The sequence below is a fragment of the Zingiber officinale genome, chromosome 2B, assembly GCF_018446385.1.
Source record: "Zingiber officinale cultivar Zhangliang chromosome 2B, Zo_v1.1, whole genome shotgun sequence".
Classification (NCBI taxonomy): Eukaryota; Viridiplantae; Streptophyta; class Magnoliopsida; order Zingiberales; family Zingiberaceae; genus Zingiber; species Zingiber officinale.
The window spans coordinates 81,044,688-81,068,876 of record NC_055989.1 but is presented as its reverse complement, the minus strand read 5'-3'; the positions used below and the strand labels follow the sequence as shown (position 1 = coordinate 81,068,876).

Sequence of the window (24,189 nt, the reverse complement as noted above, 5' to 3'; positions counted from 1 at the left end):
AGATCAAAGTAATAAGGGATCGAAAGAAAAAATATATTTTACTTATCCCAAGCTTGATACATCGGAAAATCCTTGCTCGTTTTAAGCATGCAAAACTCCTCGAAAGGTTTCTTACCTTTTAAGCATGGAGTGTCTTTATCTAAAGAGATGTTTCCGATGACATCAAAGGAGATTGAGGACATGTAGGCAGTTCTTTATGCTTCGGCAGTTAGACAACTTAATGTATGCTATGCACGAGATCAGAAATCTGTTTTGCCAAGGGCATAGTTAGCAGATATCAAAGTAACCCTAGACAAGGACATTGGACTGCAGTAAAGCATATATTAAAGTACCTTAGAGGCGCTAGAGATTATATGCTAGCTTACAAGGCAGTTAATTTGGTCCCTGTGGGTTACACGGATTTTGACTTCCAATCGGATAGGGACAATAATAAGTCGACCTCGGGGTTTTGTGTTTACTTTAGGAGGAAAAGTCATAACTATGGAAGAGTGATAAGCATAGGTATTTTTCTGGACTCCACCATAGAAGCTGAGTATATGGCAAGCCTCTGAGGTAGCCATAAAAGCTGAATGACTTAATTACCTCAAGATAGACTTAGATATGATTTCTAGTTTGTCCAAAGATTATTACAATTTATTGTAATAATAATGGTGCAGTAACAAACTCGAAGAAACAATTTATTTTGAGAATTTTCTAATCATCTCACTTGGTTACCAGGATTCATAAACTCTAATACTTAAGCCTGGAGGTTTAAAGTTCAAATCCTGGGGGAGGCAAAAATCCACTGCCAGGGGTGGGAAGTCCTAGTGAGTAACGGCACGGCCAAAGGGTCGTCGGTCGACGACATGAGAGGTCGCCAAATGGGCCGACGACATAAGGGCCGATGGTCAACGACCCGAGGGTCGCCAAATGTGCCGCCAAATGGGCCAAGAGGGCCGGGTCGTTACAATAAAAAGGCGCCTTTTTATTGTAACGACCTTTCCCTCTTGGCCCATTTGGCGACCCATTTGGCGACCTCTCATGTCGTCGATCGTCGGCCCTTATGTCGTCGGCCCATTTGGCGACCTCTCATGTAGTCGATCGTCGGCCCTTATGTCGTCGGCCCATTTGGCGACCTCTAATGTCGTCGACCGACGACCCTTGGCCGTGCCGTTACTCACTAGGACTTTCCACCCCTGGTCAGTGGATTTTTGCCTCCCCCAGGATTCGAACTCTAAACCTCCAGGCTTAAGTATTAGAGTTTATGAATCCTGGTAACCAAGTGAGATGATCCAGTGGCAGAGAGTTAAGCCCAAGAACTTATCAGGCACCAGTGAACCATGGGATGCTCAAGCCTGGTTCAAAACACTGAAGAGTACGATGGAGCTTCTGGACTTGCCAGAACATGAGAAGGTGAAGTGCGCCTCCTTCTGCCTGACAGGAGATGCACGCATGTGGTGGGAGAGAATTAGAGCGAAGCGTCCAGTGAACCAGATGACATGGGCGGACTTCGAGAAAGAATTCTTCGAGGAGTTCTTTCATATGCGGGTCACAAACCGCCACTACGACGAGTTCACTGAGTTTCGTCAGGGCAACCTATCAGTTGAGGAAGTCGTGAAGAAATTCAATAGATTGGCTTGTCTATGCCCCGAACTAGTCATCACAGAAAAAGAACGAGTCCGATTGATGCTCAAGATGCTGAGGCCGGAAATAGCGATGAACGTGGCTAGCGGCATTCATAGGCCGTAAACCACCGAAGAACTAGTCAGCAGTGCTCTGACCATCGAGCACTACCAGAATAATATCAAGCAGCAGAAGCAAGTTCTCTCAGAGTCCAAAGGGCAAGGAGGCTCAAGTACTCAGAAACAACAGGGCCACAGCTCTAACTGGAAAGGGAACTCCAGCAACAAGCGTAAACCAGGGAGTTACCCAAAGGGAGGACCAGCCAGCAAACAGCCTAGTTATCCCAAGTGTGCTACTTGTGGGAAATTCCACCCTGGAGTTTGTCGTAAGGGCACCCGAGGATGCTTTGAATGTGGACAGGAAGGGCATATGGCTAAGCAGTGCCCGAACAAGACTAGTCTTCCTCTACCACAGCCGATTCAGTATGGAGGCCAGGCAGCTCAGTTACATCAGATGCAGGCCACTCTAGATGGTCCACACATCAGCCAGGGCAGACTAGAAGCCCCTCCAGCTATGACAAATGCGAGGATCTACTCACTCACCAGAGAAGATGTAGCAAATGCCTCGACAGTTGTTACAGGTCAGATTAGTATTTTACAGCAAAGTGCAACTGTTTTATTTGATACTGGGGCAACCCATTCTTATATATCCAGGGCATTCGCCGAAAAGTTAGCAGTACCCCCAGAGGTATTCAGTGGTCAATTTTTGATGACGCTACCTTCGAGAGAATTTATGGCGTCCACGCACTGGCTCCGGGCAGTGTTAGTCATGATAGCAGACAGAGAACTCTTTTGTGATCTGATAGTGCTAGATATGACTGATTATGATGTCATCCTTGGAATGGACTTCCTGATCAAATACGGGGCTTCCATCGAGTGCCGTAAACAGAGAGTCGTATTCCAACCTGAAGCAGAAGCACAGTTCGAGTTCATCGGAGAACCCAAGAGAAAGGCCAAAAAGTTTCTTTCAGCTATGAAAGCACAGAGATTAATGGATTCAGGATGTACAGGATTTTTAGCTCATGTAGTCAGTGCCAGTCAGGACCAGGACCAACAGCTAGCAGAGGTCCGAGTCATATGTGACTACCCAGCAGTCTTCCCTGAAGAGTTACCAGGCCTAGCACCAGACAAGGAGATTGAATTTGAGATAGAGCTCATTCCCGGTACGAATCCTATCTCCAAAGCACCTTATCGCATAGCTCCAGCAAAACTGAAGGAACTTCATGAGCAACTACAGGAGCTGCTTGACAAGGGCTTCACACGTCCTAGTCACTCACCATGGGGAGCGCCTGTATTGTTCGTGAAGAAGAAGGACGGGAGCATGTGCCTGTGCATAGATTACATAGCACTGAACCAAGTCACGATCAAGAATAGATATCCTCTTCCCAGAATTGATGACCTGTTCGATCAGCTGAAGGGAGCAGCAGTGTTCTCTAAGATAGACCTCAGATCAGGTTATCATCAGGTGAAAGTTAAAGAAGGGGATATACCCAAGACAACATTCAGGACTAGATACGGACACTACGAGTTTGTAGTCATGCCCTTTGGCGTGACAAATGCTCCAGCTACTTTCATGGACCTCATGAACAGAGTATTCAGGGACTACCTAGATAGATTTGTTATTGTGTTTATCGATGACATTCTTATCTATTCAGGAACTCAGGAAGAACACGCAGAGCACCTGAGAAAAGTACTGCAGACCCTTCAGCAGAACCTGTTGTACGCCAAGTTCACGAAATGTGAATTCTGGCTTGATCAGGTGTCCTTCCTGGGTCACATCATCTCCAAGGATGGTGTCATGGTAGACCCCAGCAAGATAGAAGCTGTGAGTAACTGGAAAAGACCCAAGAACGCCAGTGAGATCAGGAGCTTTTTTGGATTAGCAGGTTATTACAGAAAATTCGTAGAGGACTTCTCCAGGATTAGGGGTGTCAAAAATGAACTCGACCCGATAACCCGACCCGAGTCGACACGAAAAATATTGGGTTAGGGTTGGGCTTTTAGGATTAGGGTCAGATTGGGTTGAACCCGAAATCTGACCCGATTTTTTTTTTCGGGTTGGGTTGGGTTCAGGTCAACCCGGGTTGACCTGAATTAAGAATCAGGTCACCCATAAACCCGAACCCACCCGAATCAACCCGAACCCACTGGACCAATCTTTTTTTTTTTTGTATTTAATGTTTTAAACTTTTAATTAGGCCATTAGGGCTTCGCCGCTTCGCAGAATGCCAGAATCGCAGCCACAGCTTCGGTTCGAAACTTCGGGAGAATCGGGACTCGGGAGTTTAGGCGATAGGAGGCAGGCGACACCGTGATCCCGCGACCAGCACCGTCCTCCTCCTCCTCCTCCTCTTCTCTGCCGCCGGCGCCGTCCTATACTTCGTCGTGATCGCCAACGCGACCGTGATTGGCCCTCATCCACAAATCCACGACAATCGACAGGGACAGGGTTCAGGCAGTCGAAGGAAGGGGGTTCACGATTCTCTTCTATTTCCCCAACATCGTCATCGACAACATGGCTTCTCAACCTATTGATCTCGATCAAGAGGAGGATAGTGAGGAGGAGGAACCGGAGGGTGCACCAGCTGTATCTACGACTACGAGGGATTTAAATGTAGATGAAGAAACTTCTTCGCAAGGCAAGGCCTCCGGAAGTGGCAAACGGAAAAGACTCTTGAAATCAAAGTGGTGGCAATATTTTGAGATACTTCCTAAACTAGAGGGAGAAGATTTGCGTTGCAAATGTAAAGCTTGTGGGATTACATACAAAGCAGAAAGTAGCATGGGTACAGGTAATCTCCGACGTCATATCCTTAATCAATGTCTGAAACAGAAAACTAGTGATATTGCTCAAGCATTGTTAGAACAAGGTGATAAAAGTCTTGCCATTAGGTCACAAAGGTTTAACCAAGAAAGATTTAGAGAGTTGCTAATCTTAGCAATTGTGAAGCATGATTTACCTTTTCAGTTTGTGGAATATGAGGCAATTAGATCTATTTTTACGTATTTGGAACCTCAAGTAAATTATTTCACTAGAAACACCGCAAGGACTGATATTCTCAAGATGCATAAAAATGAATGCAATAGAATAGCTCAAGAAATGCATTCATGCCCTGGAAAAATTTGTTTCACTTCTGATTTGTGGACTTCTATTGCCACTGATGGTTATATATGCTTGACGACATTTCATTGATTCTAATTGGGTTTTACAAAAAAGGATAATTAACTTCTCTTACATGCCTCCACCTCACTCTGGTATTGCATTGTGTGATAAAATTAATAGTTTATTCAATGTTTGGGGAATTCAGAGAAAGGTTTTCACAATTACATTAGACAATGCGGCTGCAAATGATGTGTTTGTTGGTCTTTTAAGGGATCAACTTGGTTTAAATTGTTCATTAGTGAGTGGTGGCGAGTTTTTGCATGTTCGTTGTTGTGCACACATTCTCAATTTAATTGTGCAAGAAGGTTTGAAAAGAATTGATAGTTCTGTTGATAAAATTCGTGAATGTGTAAAGTATGTGAAAGGCAGTCAAGTGAGAAAGCAAAAGTTTATAGAATCGGTTACCCAAACTTCACTTGATTCTAAGAAATCACTAAGGCAAGATGTTCCTACTAGATGGAATTCTACATATTTGATGCTTTCTAGTGCCATGTATTATCGGCGTGCTTTTAATCATTTGAGATTGGTGATACTAATTTCACACATTGTCCATCAGTTGATGAGTGGGGACAAGTTGAAAAAATATTCAAATTCCTTGAGGTTTTCTATGAGACAACAACTTTGTTTTCTGGAGTGAAATATCCTACTGCCAACCTTTACTTTCCTCGCATCTTTACGGTTCAGTTGACAATAAGTCAAGCCTTGCAAAGCTCTGATGATTTCATGAGATCAATGGCCAATCGGATGTTTCATAAATTTGATAAGTACTGGAAGGATTATAACATTTTGTTTGCCATTGCCGTGATAGTTGATCCGAGGTTCAAGATGCAATTTGTTGAGTTTTGTTACAACAAGTTATATGGACATGGTAGTAATGAATTAAGTCTTGTAAGATCCAAATTGGTTTCTTTGTTTGAGGAATATATGCACATGGGAATTGCTTCCAAGGTAAGTACTAGCAGTGCATCTTCGAGCTCTCATAGTGCCATTGATGATAATGCTTCTCTTGCTCTAAATTTAGGCAGCGGATGCATGGATGTTTTGAAGGTACTGCTGATAATTTTTTTGCATTTCCTCACTATTTTTTACTACTTGTTACTAATACATTTCATTTATGATATAGGAATTTGACACTTTTCAAAGTTTAGAATTCATTGGCAGAGCTCAAAAGAGTCAATTAGAGCTATATTTGGAAGAACCAACAATTGATAGAATAACAAAATTGGATGTTCTCGGGTTTTGGAAAGCTCACCAATTTAGGTATCCTGACCTTGCACAAATGGCTAGAGATATCTTGAGTGTTCCAATTTCTACAGTTGCTTCTGAATCGGCTTTTAGCACCGGTGGTAGGATACTTGACCAATATCGCAGTGCAATGAAGCCTGATGTTGTTGAGGCATTAGTTTGTTGTAGAGATTGGTTAGCTGGAGGAAAAGGTAAGTAGATTTTTTATTTTCATTTTAAAGTTATTTGTATTACTAATATTTGTTTTTGTAGAAACTACTGAGGTGGGGTTGAATGATTTGACTGAAAATATTATGAATTTATTCACAAATGAGGATCTTGGATCAAAACCTACTGCAACACATGATTGATGATTCTAATGAAAAGTAAGTTGATTAAACCATTTAAGTTTATTAAGTATAGGTTTTTAAAAATCTTTTAGATTTTAATTTGTTTATTTCATACCTTGTTGGCTTGTTTCAAGGTTTGACTCGGTACAAAGGAGGAGTAAAACAATGGAAAAGTGGAGCTTGAAACTGAAAGTTATTTTGTGAAGCTTGAAAACTTTTTTATTTTGTATTGATATCATAAATTTTCTTGTATAGACTCTGGACTCTATAGGATCGTTTACTTGTATAGATAATATAGTTGTATTAACCTTTAATCCTTTTGGATTGCCTTAAAAGTTATTTTTTGGGTTTCATGTGGAACCCCCTTTCATGGGTGATGGAAATGGCTGCCATCATGGCCATTGCCTTGGCCATCGGCAGTGGAAAACCCCCAGACTGGCAAGACTTTGTCGGTATTGTAGTGCTGCTCGTGATAAACTCCACCATCAGTTTCCTTGAAGAAAACAATGCTGACAATGTTGCTGCTGTGCTGCAGCTCTTATGGCTGGCCTGGCTCAAAAAACGAAGGTACAAGCTTATAAGATCCCTTGGGAGCTTTCTTTCTTTCCTGTAAATTCTGTTTACCAAAATTGTTGTTGATTTGATGCTTTCAGGTGCTCAGAGAGTCAGAGTGGTAAGATTGTATTTGTTTTGCCCTTTTTTGAAAGAGTGTGTTTTGAAGGACCCTTAGAATTTGTGAGACATTGAGGTTGCCTTATGATTCATGATGTTGTAATCGGTGGTTTCTTTTCCATTTGCAAGTAGTCGAGCATTGGTATTTGGTATTTAGGACGAGCTTAGAAAATGGGTTCAATGTTTTGGTTATGCAATGGAGTTGTTATGGCTTATGGGTGATTTTCAGATTTTGTCATTTTGTGTTCCATTACTTACAGTGATAGCTGCCAACCCTCTCCGGTCTGTCGCTCGCCCTCGAGCGTCGCTGCCTTTGCCGACGCCGTTGACTTGGTGAGTCATTGGCCTTTTCCCGACCATGAGCAAGTAGATCTTCTTAGAAGGTAATACAAATTTGATTCTGTGATGTTTTTCCTGGTAACGAATCCAATCCAATGTGTGCTTGCTGCAACCTTGTGGGTTTGGCGAATCAGAGTTGATTTAGGGAATTTTTGTTATGAGTTCACGGATGGGTGTTTAATCATGCTAGTTTTGTATTTCTGAGATGAAATTTTTGGTAGATTATGCGTTGTTCTTTTCATGATAATGCCCTGCTTGGGTTCTTTAAGTGAGTTGTGAGTTTTTTTTTTGAATCGAATGGCAGATGGTGAATGGATGGTTGTTGTGTTCCAGATTCTTGAGATAGCTTTGGTTTTGAATTTCTGGATTGAATTGGAAGGTGATGAATCGGTGTTGATGTGGTGTGCGTTTCCTTAAAATTAGCCAGAACTTTGGGTCAAATTTGAAAGAATAGGAATTGGTGTTGATAAATGATAAGGGTGTTCTTCCATTACTGCATGTTGTTCTTCCATTACTCCATGTCTCCATATGCATAGTTTGTGTAAACTCGGCTTCAACTTTAAATAGATTCCCTTATGAATAACAGTATAAGAATTATGCATGCTACTTGTGTGTATAGTACGGTTAAGTTACGTTTGATTTTAACTATAAGGATAACTAAATGAATATGGGCATGGGTGGTCATCCATTTGCTCCTAGTCAAAGCATCGAGAGTACAAGTTTAGGCTGTTTAGCTGTTTAGGAAATTAGTTGGCTTTGATGGTTTTGATTATGCAAATGAGATTCATGCTGATAAAGTATGGTTCTGGACCTTCTGGTCTCCTGCAAATTATTATCTTCAACTATCATTTATGTTATACTAACTATAAAATTACAAGAAGCTATGTTAACTCTAAAAATAATTGTTCAAAGAAGCAAATTACAAGAAATTATATAAGCCACAGACACAGATTTCTAGTCCACAAATTCAAGGACAAATTGTAAAGCTAACTTTTAATTGGAAGGAGGCAAATGTGCGCTTCAGCCGCCACTGGAAAGCCTAACAACGCAACGCATATCTGAACTGTGAACATCTCACAAAATTTGAAGAGCTTGCTACCTCAGGTCTCCTTCTGGATTTCCGAGCTCGAGGAGCAGATGCATCATCAACTTTTACATTCTCTTCTTTCTCTTCATTAGTGCCTGGAGAATCATTCCCCACAGTTTCGGCTGACTTGGTTTTGGAAGCAGACGGTGCTGAGACTTGTCTCTGTAAAATGCAAGGTTTAGGAAGTCAACACCAAGATATATCTAAAGATAGAACATCAACTAGTTAGATTCAAGCCAGATTGAAAGCCTCTCAACGACTCACCTGAGGTTTCTTTTTGCTACCAAAGAGAATCCTGACTATCAGATAATCAGACTTAGCAGTGGCAAATACCACTACCGTGGACACCAGAACAGCAGAACTCCAATGCCCAATGGTGACGGTAGGTTGTTTCTCTACCAGTCTACCTTCTCAATAACATCCTGCTCCAAAAGACCAAAACCGGTCATCAAATGTGAAAGGACTAATCTGGATTTAAGATAGGAATATAAATAGGAAAATCTTATAGATAATAGAACATACAATGGTTTTTATCTAGTATGGTTTCAAGAAAGGAATGTCTGCTATCATGTAGAGAACATCAAATATCTTCTTCTGCAATAAGCCAATAACAATGGCATTGGGTGTGACCGTGTGAGAAGGATACCATCAACTGAATACCATCAACTAAACATTAAAGTTAGTGGAACTAAGCATTACCTGGATACCATCAACTGAGATTCATGCTTTTATTTTTTTGAGACTGATAAAAAAAATAAAAGAATAATTAAAAATAAAATCGGGTTGGCGGGTTGGCGGGTTGTCCGGGTTGGAACGGGTTCGGGTTCGGGTTTATAGGTTTCGGGTTAGAGTCGGGTTCGGGTCGGGTTGGGTGATTTTTAAAAAAATTGATTTTCAACCCAACCCGAACCCACCCAACCCACCCGAATTGACACCCCTATCCAGGATAGCCTCCCCACTGACAGCTCTTACCAGAAAGAATAGAAAATTTCAGTGGACAGAGGACTGCGAGAACAGCTTTAGCGAGCTAAAGAGAAGATTGACCAGTGCACCTATTCTGACTCTACCTGAGAACACAGATAGCTTTGATATATATAGTGATGCCTCTAAGTTGGGACTAGGAGCAGTGCTGATGCAAGATGGCAAGGTAATCGCCTACGCCTCCAGACAACTCAAGGAATATGAGAAGAATTACCCTAATCATGACCTTGAGCTTGCAGCAGTTGTGTTCGCCCTCAAAATTTGGAGACATTACTTGTATGGAGCTCAATGCAGAGTGTATACAGATCATCATAGTCTGAAGTACTTCTTCACTCAGAAGGATCTGAATATGAGACAGCGCAGATGGCTAGAGTTGGTCAAAGACTACGATATAGACATCCTCTACCACCCAGGAAAAGCTAATAAGGTAGCAGACGCACTTAGCAGGAAGTCCGATGCTACCTTACTGTCTCTAGCAGCCATGTCACTACCCTTACAGAAGGACATCACAGATTTCGGTCTCGAACTCATAGTTGGACAGCTCTCTACTATGACCTTAGCATCTACCCTACTTGGTGATATCCAGGCAGCTCAGGAACAGGATCCTGAAATTCAGAAAATCAAGCAAGGGATAGCAGAATCAGAAAGTGGAGAGTTCAGAATGGCTAACAGTGGAGCAGTGTATTTCGGTGACAGACTCTGTGTTCCAGATCAAGAGGAACTAAAGAGGAAGATTTTAGATGAGGCTCACAGGTTCCACCAAGATGTACCAAGATCTAAAGAAACGTTTTTGGTGGCCCGGGATGAAAAGAGACATCGCTAGATATGTTAGCACCTGCCTGACTTGCCAGAGGGTCAAGGTAGAACATCAGAGACCAGGAGGAGTTCTGCAGCCTATCCAGATCCCAGAATGGAAGTGAGAAGACATTTCTATGGATTTCATAGTGGGATTACCCAGAACCACGAATGGTTTTGATACCATCTGGGTAATAGTTGACAGGTTAACTAAATCAGCCCACTTCTTAGCTATCAGGATATCCTACTCCATGGAACAGCTAGCTCAGTTATATCTCAAGGAGATCGTCAGACTACATGGAGTCCCACGAACCATTATTTCAGACCGAGATAGTAGGTTCACTTCACACTTCTGGGAGTGTGTACAGACAGCGTTGGGCACTAAGTTAAAGTTCAGCACCGCTTTCCATCCTCAGACAGATGGTCAAACAGAGCGAGTAAATCAGGTACTCGAAGATATGCTCCGAGCGTGTGCTCTAGATTTCAAAGGAAGTTGGTGCAAATATCTGAGCTTAGCAGAATTTGCATACAACAACAGCTATCAGGCCACTATCGGCATGGCACCTTACGAGGCTCTCTATGGGCGGAGGTGTAGATCTCCAATCTGCTGGTATGAGAGTGGTGAACAGAAAGAACTAGAACTTCAGACAGATCTAGTAGCAGATACCACAGCAGCGATACAGCAGATCCGTCAGAGGATAGAGACAGCTCAGAGCCGCCAGAAAAGCTATGCTGATACACGGCGCAGACCCTTAGAGTTTTCAGTTAGGGATTCAGTGTTCCTCATAGTGGCTCCCATGAAGGGAGTAATGCGTTTTAGAAAGAAGTGCAAATTAAATCCCAGATATGTGGGACCATACCTTATCAGCAGAAGAGTTGGCAAGGTAGCATATGAGCTAGAGCTACCCCAGGAAATGTCAGCTGGTCATAATGTATTTAATGTCTCTATGCTAAAGAAGCACATCACAGATGCCACCCAAGTGATTGAGCCCCAGTTGGTACAAGTCCGCGAAGACCTCAGCTATGATAGTCGTCCTATTCAGATAATAGACCGAGCAGTTAAAAAATTGCGGAACAAGGAAGTACCATTAGTGAAAGTAATTTGGAAAAGTCACACAGCAGAAGAGGCAACCTGGGAGACAGAAGTCAGTATGAGACAGAAGTACCCAGAGTTATTCTAAGTTTGAGGATGAACTTTTTATAAGGTATGGGGGATTATAATGCCCGAAAATTCTCAAAATAATTATTAGAAATATCCTAGTATTTTTCTGGAATTTTAGGATATTTTTATGGAATTTTTAGATTAGCGGAAGTAGCAAAAATAAATAGATAACGAAAATAGCCTACGCGGGAATTGAACCCGAGACCTATTGGGTCCTACGACTTATAGTGGACTCTAGTAACCAAGTGAACCCAGCAGGGCCGTGCTGAAAGAAAAGGGAGGCAATTAAATTTATATTAGAGTTGGGCGAAATTACCCACTTAATATAAATAGAGAATTAATAAGTGAAGAGTTATTTTTAACGTAACTTTTCACCTCTTCACCCTAACCTCACGCCGCCCCTCCCTCTTCTCCTTCTTCTCTCGGCGCCAACCACAAGCACCCCTAGGGTTCCATCCCTAGGGGCCATAGGAGTACTTTCCGGCGACGACTCCGACACGAGGACACTCCCCTCCGCGAGAGGAACGCATAGACGCGAGTAGATCGTCGAAGAGATCTCTCCTCCGGAAAGCCTAGCGATTAGATTTGTAAGAAAATCTGAACAGGAGGTAAGAAACCCCTCACCTGCAGTATAAGTAGCTTTCGTATGAATTGTAAGCTTCAGTTTAGTAATATGTAGACTTTCGGCACAAAGGATGCGAACTAGCGCATACCAAGTGTTCGAATAAATTGTTAGCACAGTTAAAATGCAACATAGGCATTTTATTAGCTTAGATAAATGCAATAGAAGCATTTTCACAGCTTATTTAGTCTTGCTACAGCTCTTATAGGACTAGATGTCCAATGGGTGGGCTCCCACAGTCGCCTCTAAGTTCAGACAACCTAGTTCTAGGTTCAGATAACCTAGAAAGAGCAAGACAATCAATAATTAGCTATGTTCAGTATTTTACTTTTTCAGTGGCACTGTACTAGATTAGATATCCATTCGGTTGGACTCCCACAGTCGTCCCTAGGTTCAGATAACCTAGTAACCCTACTAAATTCGGGACTTGCAAACCCGGGTCTAGTTAGGGATGCGCGCACAGCAAGTACAGTTGCCGGGCCCAAACAGCAGCTTGATTATTATTTTAATCTACTTATGAATATAGTTTTCAAACATCACAAATTAGTCATGTGAGTTCAGTTCAGCTTTAGCATCAGATTAGTATTAACTTAGCTCAGCTTTAGTATCAGTTTAGTTTTCTATTGATACAACATGATAGTTTATCATTAGCTTTATTGTCATGATCAGTTTTACTTCTATGTGTTGTATGCCTTGCCATGCTTAGCATATTCAGTATGTATTTCAATTAGCATGTTTAAAAAAAAAACATAATTTGCATCGTATGCATGTTTTGTGAGTTAGATGGTTTCTTACTAAGCTCTCAAGCTTACAGATACTATTTTCCTTATACTGCAGATAAAGGTAAAGGGAAGATGGACTAGTGGAGGCTGGAGGGCAATGCAGTGATGAAGATGTGTGTGGATGGAACTTGGAATAAAGACCTTGGAGAAACTAGAATTACATCTGAAACTTTAGCATTTTATTAAGTTGTTACTTTCTTTATTTTCAGTTATTTTAATGTTATGAATCATGAAAGACCTGTTCAGTTTATTAGTGTTCATGCTTAGAATGTCAGTTAGTGTTATTAGAATGTGTCCTAGTCATTTTAGAACTTGTATGTGTGATTGAGGCACGATATAGTGCTGAAATCAGGCTTCGAGTACGCAATCAGAAACCCCAATCGATCGGTCGATCGATTGGAGGCTTCTCAATCGATCAGTCGATCGATTGAGAAGTTCGTACTACGAACAGAAAGTTTCTGGATCGATCAGTCGATCGATCCGGATGCATTCTGCCGTGAACAGAAGGCCCTAGGATCGATCGCGGGATCGATCGGGGAATTAACCTCGCGAACAGAGAGCTCCCGAATCGATCCTTGGATCGATTGATTATCCTGGATCGATCAGCCGATCGATCCAGAATTTTACCCGAATACAGTAACGAGCCGAATCGATCTCTGGATCGATTCGACCACTCCAATCGATCCATGGATCGATTGGGAGGCCTGATAACAGCTGGAAAACTCTTAGTTCAGTTCCTTGACCATGGGGGATGTAAAATATGTCATGAATAGTTAGAATACACCCCTTAGCACATATAGAATCAAGAAATGATAATAGTTTAGCAAAGTTTTAATTAGTACAGCTTCCGCACCTAGACTTAGTGATGGTCATGGATAAAGCTTAGCACAGCATAATGTAACGATCGGCCTCACAGCCTAGCCAGTAGAAGGCGGGTCGTTACAGAGTGGTCCTGGTCCTGACCTCTGCAAGCTTTACAGACAGAAAAGTAAAGCACAGAGAAATGGATTACAAGTGAATTGAATAAATTGTACAGATCAGTGCTATATTTATAGCACTGTTCGGAGTGCCCCGAAGGGTTCGAGTGCCCTGGGGGGGATAAACTTTATCCCCTAACGTTCAGATCGAGTCAAAACTTGATCTGGTCAAAAAGTCGGGTCTGGGCGCTCGGAAGCATTCTAGGCACCTCTAACTGGTCCGGGCGCCCGGAATGGTTCCGGGCGCCCAGACCAGGAAAGTCAATAGGGTTGACTTTTCTCGATCCCGGACCTTTGCTTCGGTTCAGCTCGTCTCGGTCTGGGTCTTCCACTCCGGCTCCACTAGCTTGGGTGATCTCGGCCATCCGGAATAGGGCTCACCCGAATCCAAGTTTCGGCCTTCTCCTCGAGCAGCCTTCCTCCCCGGTTTCTCGTCCCTTGAACGTCGTGCATGTTCTTCTCATCCACCGGTGTACTCTTCTGCGGCACCGCGTCGCTCGGACGCTTCAAGCCCGTCGGCTCTCTTCCCATGTCATCTTTCTCGCTAGTCGCGTCTTCCGCTCGACTTCCTGTGCTCCTAAACTCCTGCACACTTAGACACAAGGGTTAAAACAAACAGGACCTAACTTATCTTGTTTGATCACATCAAAACACCTTGGGGTTCCAACACATAGATTGAGGGAAAGTCCTGGGTGGCCGATCCAATGCTAAGCGGCAAAGTCTAAATAAGTCTGGAGGACCATGTTTGGCAGGTAAGTTGAGGTAAGCAACTGGAGAAGCGACAGTGAGGCCGTGTTCCTAAAAGGAACAACCTAAGGTCACTGATCCAACTGAAGAAACCGGGAAGGTTTTCAAGTTGAGATCAAGACAGTTCTATTGTCGATTACTACTCATGCATCAAATATATTATTACTGTGCTAATCTCTATTTTGCAAGAATATTCTGTATAACTCTATTTGGTAGGTATGACCTGATCAATCGATCGAACAGGAGGATTAGTCGACCGAACAAGGCTAACTCGGATCAGAGATAAGTTCAGACCAAAGCAAAGAAACATCTGTTCAAGGTCTGATCGATCGACTGAATGTAAAATACCGAAAATAGGCGAATATTAATAAAGGAATTTTCCGGAAATTTTAGAAATTTTTCGGAGCTCGTACGGACGAGTTAACGGGGATAAAACGGGGCCCGGAAAAGCCTATTTAGGCTACCCATTTAAGCGAGGAAAAGTTTTTATTTTTCTTTTCCTATTTTCTTTTCCTTTCCTTTTATTTGTTTTCTTTCATTCGTTTCTCCGCCTCCTCCCCCGCGTGCCCGAGACTTCGCCGACACCATCCTCCCCATGCCCTAACCGCTCAAGGCGGTTATTCTCCTCCTCTTCGCCGAGACTCTCTTCTCTTCCTCTTCTCGTCTGTGCCCTAGCCATCTTCTCGGCTGAGCCTTCTCCACCCAACGGCGCCACCCCGCAGTACATCGCCGAGCCCAAGCGCCGACCACAACTGAGCCCTCTGCCGATCGCCTATCTCCCTTCTTCTCTCTGTACTGCCAGAGCCGACCATCACAGCCGGCATTCGAGCCCTAGGTTTTTTCTTTTCTTCTCCGATCGACGCTGGTCCGTCGTCCTCTTCTGATCTCGGTGCGTCGACGCCAATAGCCACCAGCCGACCTCACCGTGCGACTGCTAATCCACCGCAGGCGCACCCGTGCCCTAGCAATGTCGCCGGATCCTTGATCACCTCCGATCAGTGGAGAGGAAGAGGTAAGAGTAATAGATTTGGTTGGAATTAGGTTGTGGGTGGACTAGTGATTTCCCTTCTTTGATATGATCCGTGATCTCCACTTTTGATCTCATGTTTGATGTCCGACCAGTAGGGTGAAAACCAGCAAGGTGTGTTCTAAGGCCTTTTCTTGGGTTCGGTGGCCACCTTCCAGCGGCTAACTTTCTCCGGCAGCAACATCCCTGCTGAGAAGTAAGGTAAGGTGCTTAGGTTATTCTGGAAATTAGGGTATCTTTTGGAAATTGATTTCTTGAACCCCATTTTATGATCCGGACAGTGAATTGCAAGGCTTTACTTGGGTTTCTAGCAGTTTCTGGCGACTGACCTGTCTGGCTGTGATTTAACCGGAGAGGTTTAGTGCTGAGGTAAGGAATAAAGGACTTGTTTCAATTGTAGTAGCGTACACAAGAATTTGATATGTTTTGTAGTTGGACGATCATGTGTATGTTGATTAGGTTTATGTGTTTTTTGAAATTAGGGTTTTGCCCTAATTTAGGGTTAAAGAATTTATTTAGCTATTTATAGGAATTTAGCTAAATAATCGTATATCTATTGGATACAGGACTTTGACGCGAGACGAGTATCTCGATGTCGGATTTGGACATTCCTATTGGAGGCGGGTACTTTTGACATTATGTCTTTGATATGTATAGTAGTGAATTTAACAAATAGCAACAATTATGTTCTTAATTGTTTCGGTTAGTCACTACCCGATACCTGTTACATGTTTGGTTGATTGCTTGTTTTGCATCTCATGTTATTACTTACCTGATTATACATGCTTAGGGGTAGTGATTTAACCATGCTTCACCATGTTCAGGACCTAGGTGTGATACCTTATCTGATCTGTGTACCCTTGATATGATTTATTGATTATGGTGCACATCATATATGTATATAGATTTGGTTCAGTATATTACCATGCTTAGTGTCATGCATCATTCGCATGATTGCATGCTGTGTGATAGATTGCTCCATTATTGTCGAGCACATCGCCAGTTTCATCACTGTTCGGTGCTCCGTTGTGACGCAGCGTGGTAGCACGTCAGTTTGCTCGTTCGATGCTCCGTTGGTCCGCTCATGGGTAGTGTGATTGCAGCGTGTAGCACGTCGAGATCCCTTCCCGTCATTCTGTACCGGGAGATGAGAGCATTGCGCTCCCCCATTTATGATTTGGGGTAGGAGTATGTGTGTACTCGGACAGCATCCCGTCCAGTCGGTCACTCATCAGGAGTAGTGACGTCAGAGTGCACGGTTGTCACAGCCCTATCCACTCGGTCCCACCATTGGGTGTGAGATGGTTGACTGGCGTTAGGGGTGACCATGACTGCATTGGGATCATACACATTGATGCATTTATTTCTTGTGATTGTGTTTGCTGCATTTATTTGCTGCATATTGGTTGGATGCTGTGCTTTACATGCATACAGGATTTCTAAACCTCTCGGACTGTTTATCCTTGTACCAGGTCCTGGTTAGTACAGTATTCTCCTGTTCATTTCAGATTGCATTTACCTTTATTACGTCAGGAGACTGTACGCATGATTAGTGCTAGATGTTACTTCCTTACTATGTATATCAGTTGTTACCCGCTGAGCGTTGGACTCACCCCCGCCTCGATTATTATTTTCAGGTTGATGCTGTCAGGAGAGAGTTCCAGTTGCTAGTCCCCTGCAGACCACGAGGGCTTATTGATCTTTTGGTTTTCTTCTTTACTAGACTATGTTTTGAACTTGTTATGTTTTGGATACTTTGGATCTTGTATGGATTGTTTTACTTGTGGATGACTTTTATTTGGATTTGCTTTTACTACATGCCTGCCTAGATGGCAGAAGAGGTAAGTTGGTTTTATCGTCGGATTCGAGCTTTACGAGTGTAGTGAAGTAGGATATCGGTTTTGAGCTTTATGAGTGTAGTTGAGTAGGGTTGTTTTCGAGTCATCGTACTACTGTTCAGTTTGATTATTATTAAACTGCGTGGTTGTGTCAGCCAGAGGATGAAATTTATATAAACTGCGTGGTTGTCTGTGTTGTTGTATTTTTATTATTGCTATTATTCCAGCCGCATGTGGCTGAGGTATATGGTGATGTAAAAAGTTTCAGATTGTCCGCCGTACAGGGGAGATGCTGCCGAAATTTCTTTGGACAGGGACTCCTCCGGGGCGTGACACTGAACCCTAATGATGTGGCACCTATCAGATCAATCAAAAGCACATATGGAAGATTAGCTGACCGGTCGACTGAACTAGGAGATCGGTCGACCGAATGATAATCACATTAAAGGCGCATTAATGAAGAATCTAGATGAATAGGGAGAGCTCACCGTTCGGTTGACCGAAATGAGCGATCGGTCTACCAAATCATTAAACATCATTAATGTTCGAGGATCGGATCTCAGCAAAGAAGGTAAGGAGAAGGTTCGGTTGACCGAACCCATGAATCGGTCGACCGAACGGTATCGATTCTTATAAAAGTGGAGCTCGAGGTCTGAGGTTGCAACCAAGTTGTTTGTTCATCTCTGTGGAAAGTCTCTATTCATGATACTGCTCTGCAACCCATCTTCAAGCAAGCATCTACCTCATTCAAGTGTCGGCCAAGCTTCATTTCCCACATAGCGTCGGTATATATTTACTTTAAAGCTTGCATTGTACTTAAATTTACATAAGATAGTAGGTTGTTACTATCTCATATTCTTACATACTGTACACATTGCTTCTTTCCAAAGGTTTCAGAAAGAAGAATATTAGTAGATTTCCCAACGGTACTAATCATGTCCGAGAGTCGAGTCGACGGACACGGGGGAGATGACGCTCACGTTGACTGGATGTAGACTAAAGATGACGTTAACCACCAACGAGCTAAGATTGCAACCACAAGTCATTAGTACCGAGCCGGGGAGGGGTTCCCCGGTGATGGCCCTCCGATTCTCAAGTCAGTCACCGCCGGTAAGCAAATGAACTAGAGAAGAGAACAGAGTAGCAGCGTAACTGTAGCTACAGTAGTGAACATACCTCCGATGAAGCTTTGGGGCTCCTTATATAGGGCCCCCAAGAGCATGCGTGCATGCTTATCGAGGTGTATAAACTTCTCAAAGATTATCGTGAAAGGACGTGTCAATAAAGCATCTCTGACACCATACCTTATCAGCCCGAGCATATCCCTAACAAGATAGCGGAAGCTTCTACCGTATGATCCTCCGCCTGACCATGCCATCGACCACGCCATCTGCCAGTAGCACGAGTTCCCAGAAGGATATCACCAGCTGCTCCTTTTGTCCGTTACTGGGTCGAGCGGGGGAGCCGCTCGGCCAGTCTGTCGTCCGGCTGATATTGTGACCGGGCTGAGCGAGATGTATGCTCGGCCAATGGTCTGCTATCTTGGCTCCGTCTTGTCGAGCGAGGGAGCCATGCCTACTTGGTCGGGGATGTGTCAGCTGTTCAGACGAGCGGGACGGTCGCTCGGCCTCCGTTCCTTCATACTTGAGCCTTTTGAGCGTCGAAAGCTTGGTATCTGGCCAAGCTGTCGTAGTGTTGGGTCGAGTATCCCCTGCGCCGATCTGGCAGATGGGTCTCCCAATCGGACGAACTCCTAGGGTGCTGACCACCTTGACCTTCTGCCGGGCGGGCCCCACCTTACCACCAGATCACGTGCCTCCCCCTCAAATCTAGTCGAAAGAGGCTGCAAGTCCGACTGACTGGACAAGTAGTCTGGTGACCGATTGGCCGATCGGCCAATGGGCTGGTTGCGTCCCAATCAATCCACGTAGGGCTGATCTCCTAGGTCGTTCGGCACCCTGAGAACTTATACTTGGGAAATTTCCCCTTCGGCGTCTTCGGATGGACGCGACCCACGTGGTCAATGCTGACGTCACCTGAATCTCCTCGGAATTTATGCAAATCACCCCCATTAAGGTCTAGCAAATGCCCACGCCCATTAAATGCTGCCCTGTGGGAGGGTGTCACGTGTCATCGCCGCAGCCGCCGCATGTCCGAGGTGACAACTGTAGATGCGACATTTGGCGGCTTGAATTCAACAGCCGGATGTGTGCTCCGATTCTCGTGCCCTACATCGGACAGCTCCAGTCGGCCGAGCCAATCTTTATAAAATCGCAGCACCGCCTCTGTCTCTACTCTGTTTCTTCTTCGTGTGCTCCGGCGATTCTGCTCGTGTCTAGTGCTCCGGCGATCCTTGGCTTCTTCCTCCAACAACCTTTCTCTCCGTAAGCCCTTCGATCTTTCACAATCTCCCCGCTTCTTTGCAGCTTTCGTAGTCTTTCCTTTTTCCCGTGTTTGCTTGGTTTTCCCCGATTGTCTTCTCTGTCGAACCACCTGTTCTTACTTCCCCGCAATGGCGAGCTCTTCTCAGTCGTCCGAACCTGCGCTCGGACCTTGGTATACCACTATGGAGACCAAGTTCGACACGGGTGACGTTGCGAACCTCATAAATGCCTTCGACCTTCCCGGTTACCATGAAATCGTTCTGGCCTCATCGTCCGACCAGCCCCATAACCCGCCGACCGGCACTGTGTGTTTTTTCTGAGACCAATTTGTGTCCGGTCTTCGATTCCCCATCCACCCCTTCATCATCGAAGTTTGCAACTATTTTCGAGTCCCCTTAGCGCAGCTCATCCCCAATTCCTTTCATCTCCTGTGCGGCGTAGTGGTCTTGTTTAAGGTGCACAGTATCCCTTTAACTCCTCAACCCTTCCACTTCTTCTATTATCCTAAGCAGTCCAAACTGGGCACCTACCTCTTCCAGTCTCAGATCGGCCTGGTCTTTTTTGAAAAAATGCTCACTTCAAACAAACATTGGAAAGACTATTTTTTCTACCTGGGACTCCCCGAGTGGCCGAGCTTCCGGACCAAATGGAAGGTCGGGCTTCCACCTCAACCAGATCTGAAGAAGTACAAAACTTGATCGGAATACCTCCATGCAGCTAACATGTTGGCCGGCCTGAAGTTCAACATCCACAAACTACTGCCGGTAGGCGTTATGTACATGTTCGAGCTGAGTCCGATCCGAACGAAGCTCCCAAGCAGCTTAGGTAAGAGATTTCTCAACCTTTTCCTCTTGAGTCTAACTGATCCCTTCCTTCTTTTGCAGCCGACGTCATGATACGCTCCCGAGCAGCCGGTATTATGAAGGCCAAGCAAGCTGAGATCGAAGCAGCTGCAGCAAAGGAGATGGAAAGGCTCGGCTTGACCCCGGTAGGCTCACAGGAAGGTACATTTGGGGAGACGCCAACTGTGGGTGAGGGGACCGCCGAACGGACGCCCAGTGTAGAAGGGGCAGCTGACCCGCGCCCGATCTCAGAAGTGTCACCCGTCGTCCATACTAAGGGCTCGGGGTCTTCGGGTGACGAGGTGCCTCTTATTCGGCATAAGAGACGCCGAACGGACATGCCCTCCTGCTCCGTCACTTCGGTCGTGCAAGCTTCCGAGCGAGGAGGCACTCCATCACTAGCCGCTCCTGAAACAGTTGAAGTCATTTCCTTCGACCGGACTCCTTCCTTGGACGATCTCCCGTCGGATCCCATTGTTGCCCAACCGCTCATGACTTTACCTCCGGCTCGGTGGCGCATCATGCGGTGCGTGGTTCTCCCCATCCCGCTTGCACAAACTTCCGGCCCTGCGGCTTCTTCTCAATCAGCGCCGAGCGGGCAGCGGTCCATCACCACCATTCTGCACTTGCCCACCGATGACTTGCTCGCACCGAGCGACCAGCCTAATACCCCCGAGCATCAAGTCTACTTTCGCAGGTGACTCGCCAAGGTTTGGGAGGAGGCCAGAGGGCGTGCTGCGACGATGCCTCCTGGCCTGCTCGCCAACAGCCACATCCAAATGGCCATCGGCGTAAGTTTTTTATCTATTAATGATTTACCTTCATTCGGCACTAACACTCTTCTGTTCTGATGCAGTATTGGGTTGAGAGTGTGGCGGTGTGCAACCGCCTGGCCTTTGTGGAGGAGGAGCTGAAGAAGCTCAAGATCTCCGGGGGAGCCTCTTCCTCCCAAGGGCCATTCGCCGCCCAGTTGTAGGTCGATCTAGAGAAGGCCACTAAGCTCTTGGAGGCTGAGCGGAAGAAATCGGTCGATCAGGCCATCATGCTGGGTTGGCTCGAGACTCAAGTGAAAACATATGACCACAAGATCAAGCTGGCCACCAACAGGAAGAACCGAGCCATAGCTTACCTGGAGCTGAAGAACCAGGAGGCTCGGAATGTGGCCGAGAAGCTCAAGAAGGCGGAGGATTTTCTAGCCACCGAGCGGGACAGTCGTTCGGTTAGGGAGGCTGAGCTTCAAGGTTAGGTGAAGCGCCTTGAAGAGGCTCTGGAGGCCTCCCGCACGGCCCTGAAGACTTACCAGGACACCAAGCCAAGCCGTTTCATGGCCATGAAGCAGGGATACCTCCGCTCGGACCAGTTCCTCATGAAGGCGACCACACGGATCATCTAGTCGTTTGAATTGGCCATCGACGCGACGATCACCCATCTGAAGGCGAACGACCATCTCCCTAAAGCCTTGCCTGCCAATGCTATCGACCACGTCCAGCTCCTCGACTCCATACCTGACGAAGCTTTTGACTACATTGAGTGAGCGAGGAGTTTGTAGAGAGAAATTTTGCAAGTCTTGAATGTATCCCTGCCGCTCGGCAGTGCCCTTTTTGTTAATGCAATGCATGTTTGCTTGTAGTACTACTTCCTTTTTTTATGTTTGCGTCGTCTTCCTGCTCGAGGGGTAGTCATTAGGTATGTAATCCCGAACGGATGATCCTTCCACTGGTTTGAGCCTCCGCTCGCCCTCGAGAATCTATCAAGTTTTTACCTTTGAGGTTTAAGGTCGTCGCTCGACTGTCGGTAGAGACCTGGGTTTAACGTCGTCGCTCGACGATTTTCTAAGGCAGGAGTTTAAGGTCGCCGCTCGACCGTCGGTGGAGACCTAGGTTTAACGTCGCTGTTCGACGGTCTTCTGAGGCAGGAGTTTAAGGTCGCCACTCGACCGTCGGTGGAGACCTAGGTTTAACGTCACCGCTTGACGGTCTTCAAGGCAGGAGTTTAAGGTCGTCGCCCAACCACCTAGGTTTGACGTCGTCACTCAACGGTATTCGAGGCAGGAGTTTAAGGTCGTCGCCCGACCGTCGATGAAAACCTGGGTTTAACGTCGCCGCTCGACGGCCTTCAAGGCAAGAGTTTAAGGTCACCGCCCAACCTCTAGTAGAGACCTGGGTTTAACATCGCCGCTCGACGATCTTAAAGGCAGGAATTTAAGGTCGCCGCTCGACCGTAAGTGGAGACCTAGGTTTAAGGTCGCTGCTCGACGATTTTCAAGACAGGAGTTTAAGGTCACCGCTCAACTATCGGTAGAGACCTGTGTTTAACGTCGCGGCGCGACAGTCTTCTGAGGCAGGAGTTTAAGGTCACCGCTCGACCGTCGGTGGAGACCTGGGATTAACGTCACCGCTCGACGGTCTTCAAGGTAGGAGTTTAAGGTCGTCGCCCGACCGTCGATGAAGACCTGGGTTTAACATCGTCGCTTGACGGTCTTCACGGCAGGAGTTTAAGGTCACCGCTCGACCATCGGTGGAGACCTGGGTTTAACGTCGCCGCTCAATGGTCTTCAAGGCAGGAGTTTAAGGTCACCGCTCGACCGTCGGTGGAGACCTACGTTTAATGTCGCCACTCAACGGTCTTCAAGGTAGGAGTTTAAGGTCACCGCCCGACCGTCAGTGGAGACTTGGGTTTAACATCGCCGCTCGACGATCTTCAAGACAGGAGTTTAAGGTCGCCGCTCGACCGTCGGTGGAGACCTAGGTTTAATGTTACTACTTGACAGTCTTTAAGGCAGGAGTTTAAGGTCGCCGCTCGACCGTCGGTGGTGGAGACCTGGGTTTAACGTCACCGCTCGACGGTCTTCACGACAGGAGTTTAAGGTCGCCGCTCGACCGTCGTTAGAGACCTGGATTTAACTTCACCGCTCGACGATATTCAAGGCAAGAGTTTAAGATCATCGCATGACCGTCGATGGAGACCTTGGTTTAACGTCGCAGCTCGGCGGTCTTCTAGGGCAGGGTTTAAGGTCGCCGCTCGACCGTCGATGGAGACCTGGGTTTAACATCACCGCTTTTCGAGAAATTTGGTAACCTTTCATTTTTTATTTCAATCCTTTCCCTTTGGTTTTGGCCGCTCGGAGGCCACATGCTGAACTGCGTGTGGCCTTGGTTCCTGGTGTGGTCATGTTCCTTTGGCTCGCGGCGCCCTCGGTGATTGATGGCTGATCGGCGGCTTCCGTTCGATCGGTGTCGATGGTTCGATGGCGCTTCCTTCCTTCTGGCCGCCTAGGCTTCTTCCAAATTTATGTACTCATTGGCCTTCTTCAACATGTGGTCGTAGTCGCTAGGCGGCTTCCTGATGAGCGACCGGAAGAAGTCCCCGTCCACAAGCCCTTGCGTGAACGCATTCATCATGGTCTCGGGCGAGACCGAGGGAATATCCATCGCCACCTGATTGAAGCGTTGGATGTAGGCTCTAAGGGTCTCCCTCTGGCCCTGCTTCATGGAGAACAGGCTGACGCTTGTTTTCTGATAGCGTTTGCTGCTCGC

General features: G+C 45.6%; 1 protein-coding gene and 2 long non-coding RNA genes across 3 annotated transcripts; 2 read left to right on the top strand and 1 right to left on the bottom strand.

The window, feature by feature from the left end:
- The first annotated feature begins 4,847 nt into the window (after window positions 1-4,847).
- Window positions 4,848-6,268, top strand: LOC122048383 (zinc finger BED domain-containing protein RICESLEEPER 1-like). Its single transcript, XM_042609955.1, has 2 exons — window positions 4,848-5,871; window positions 5,948-6,268. The coding sequence occupies exons 1-2, from the start codon at window positions 5,548-5,550 to the stop codon at window positions 6,266-6,268; spliced, it is 645 nt and encodes a 214-aa protein (XP_042465889.1). The 5' UTR covers window positions 4,848-5,547.
- A 19-nt stretch (window positions 6,269-6,287) lies between these two features.
- On the top strand, window positions 6,288-7,267 carry LOC122046022. Its single transcript, XR_006130165.1, has 3 exons — window positions 6,288-6,434; window positions 6,533-6,965; window positions 7,052-7,267. It is a non-coding gene; the product is annotated as an uncharacterized LOC122046022 (long non-coding RNA).
- Window positions 7,268-8,280: 1,013 nt separating this feature from the next.
- LOC122049232 lies at window positions 8,281-8,837 on the bottom strand. Its single transcript, XR_006130891.1, has 2 exons — window positions 8,761-8,837; window positions 8,281-8,658 (listed from the first exon to the last, which is right to left on the bottom strand). It is a non-coding gene; the product is annotated as an uncharacterized LOC122049232 (long non-coding RNA).
- Window positions 8,838-24,189: the final 15,352 nt, after the last annotated feature.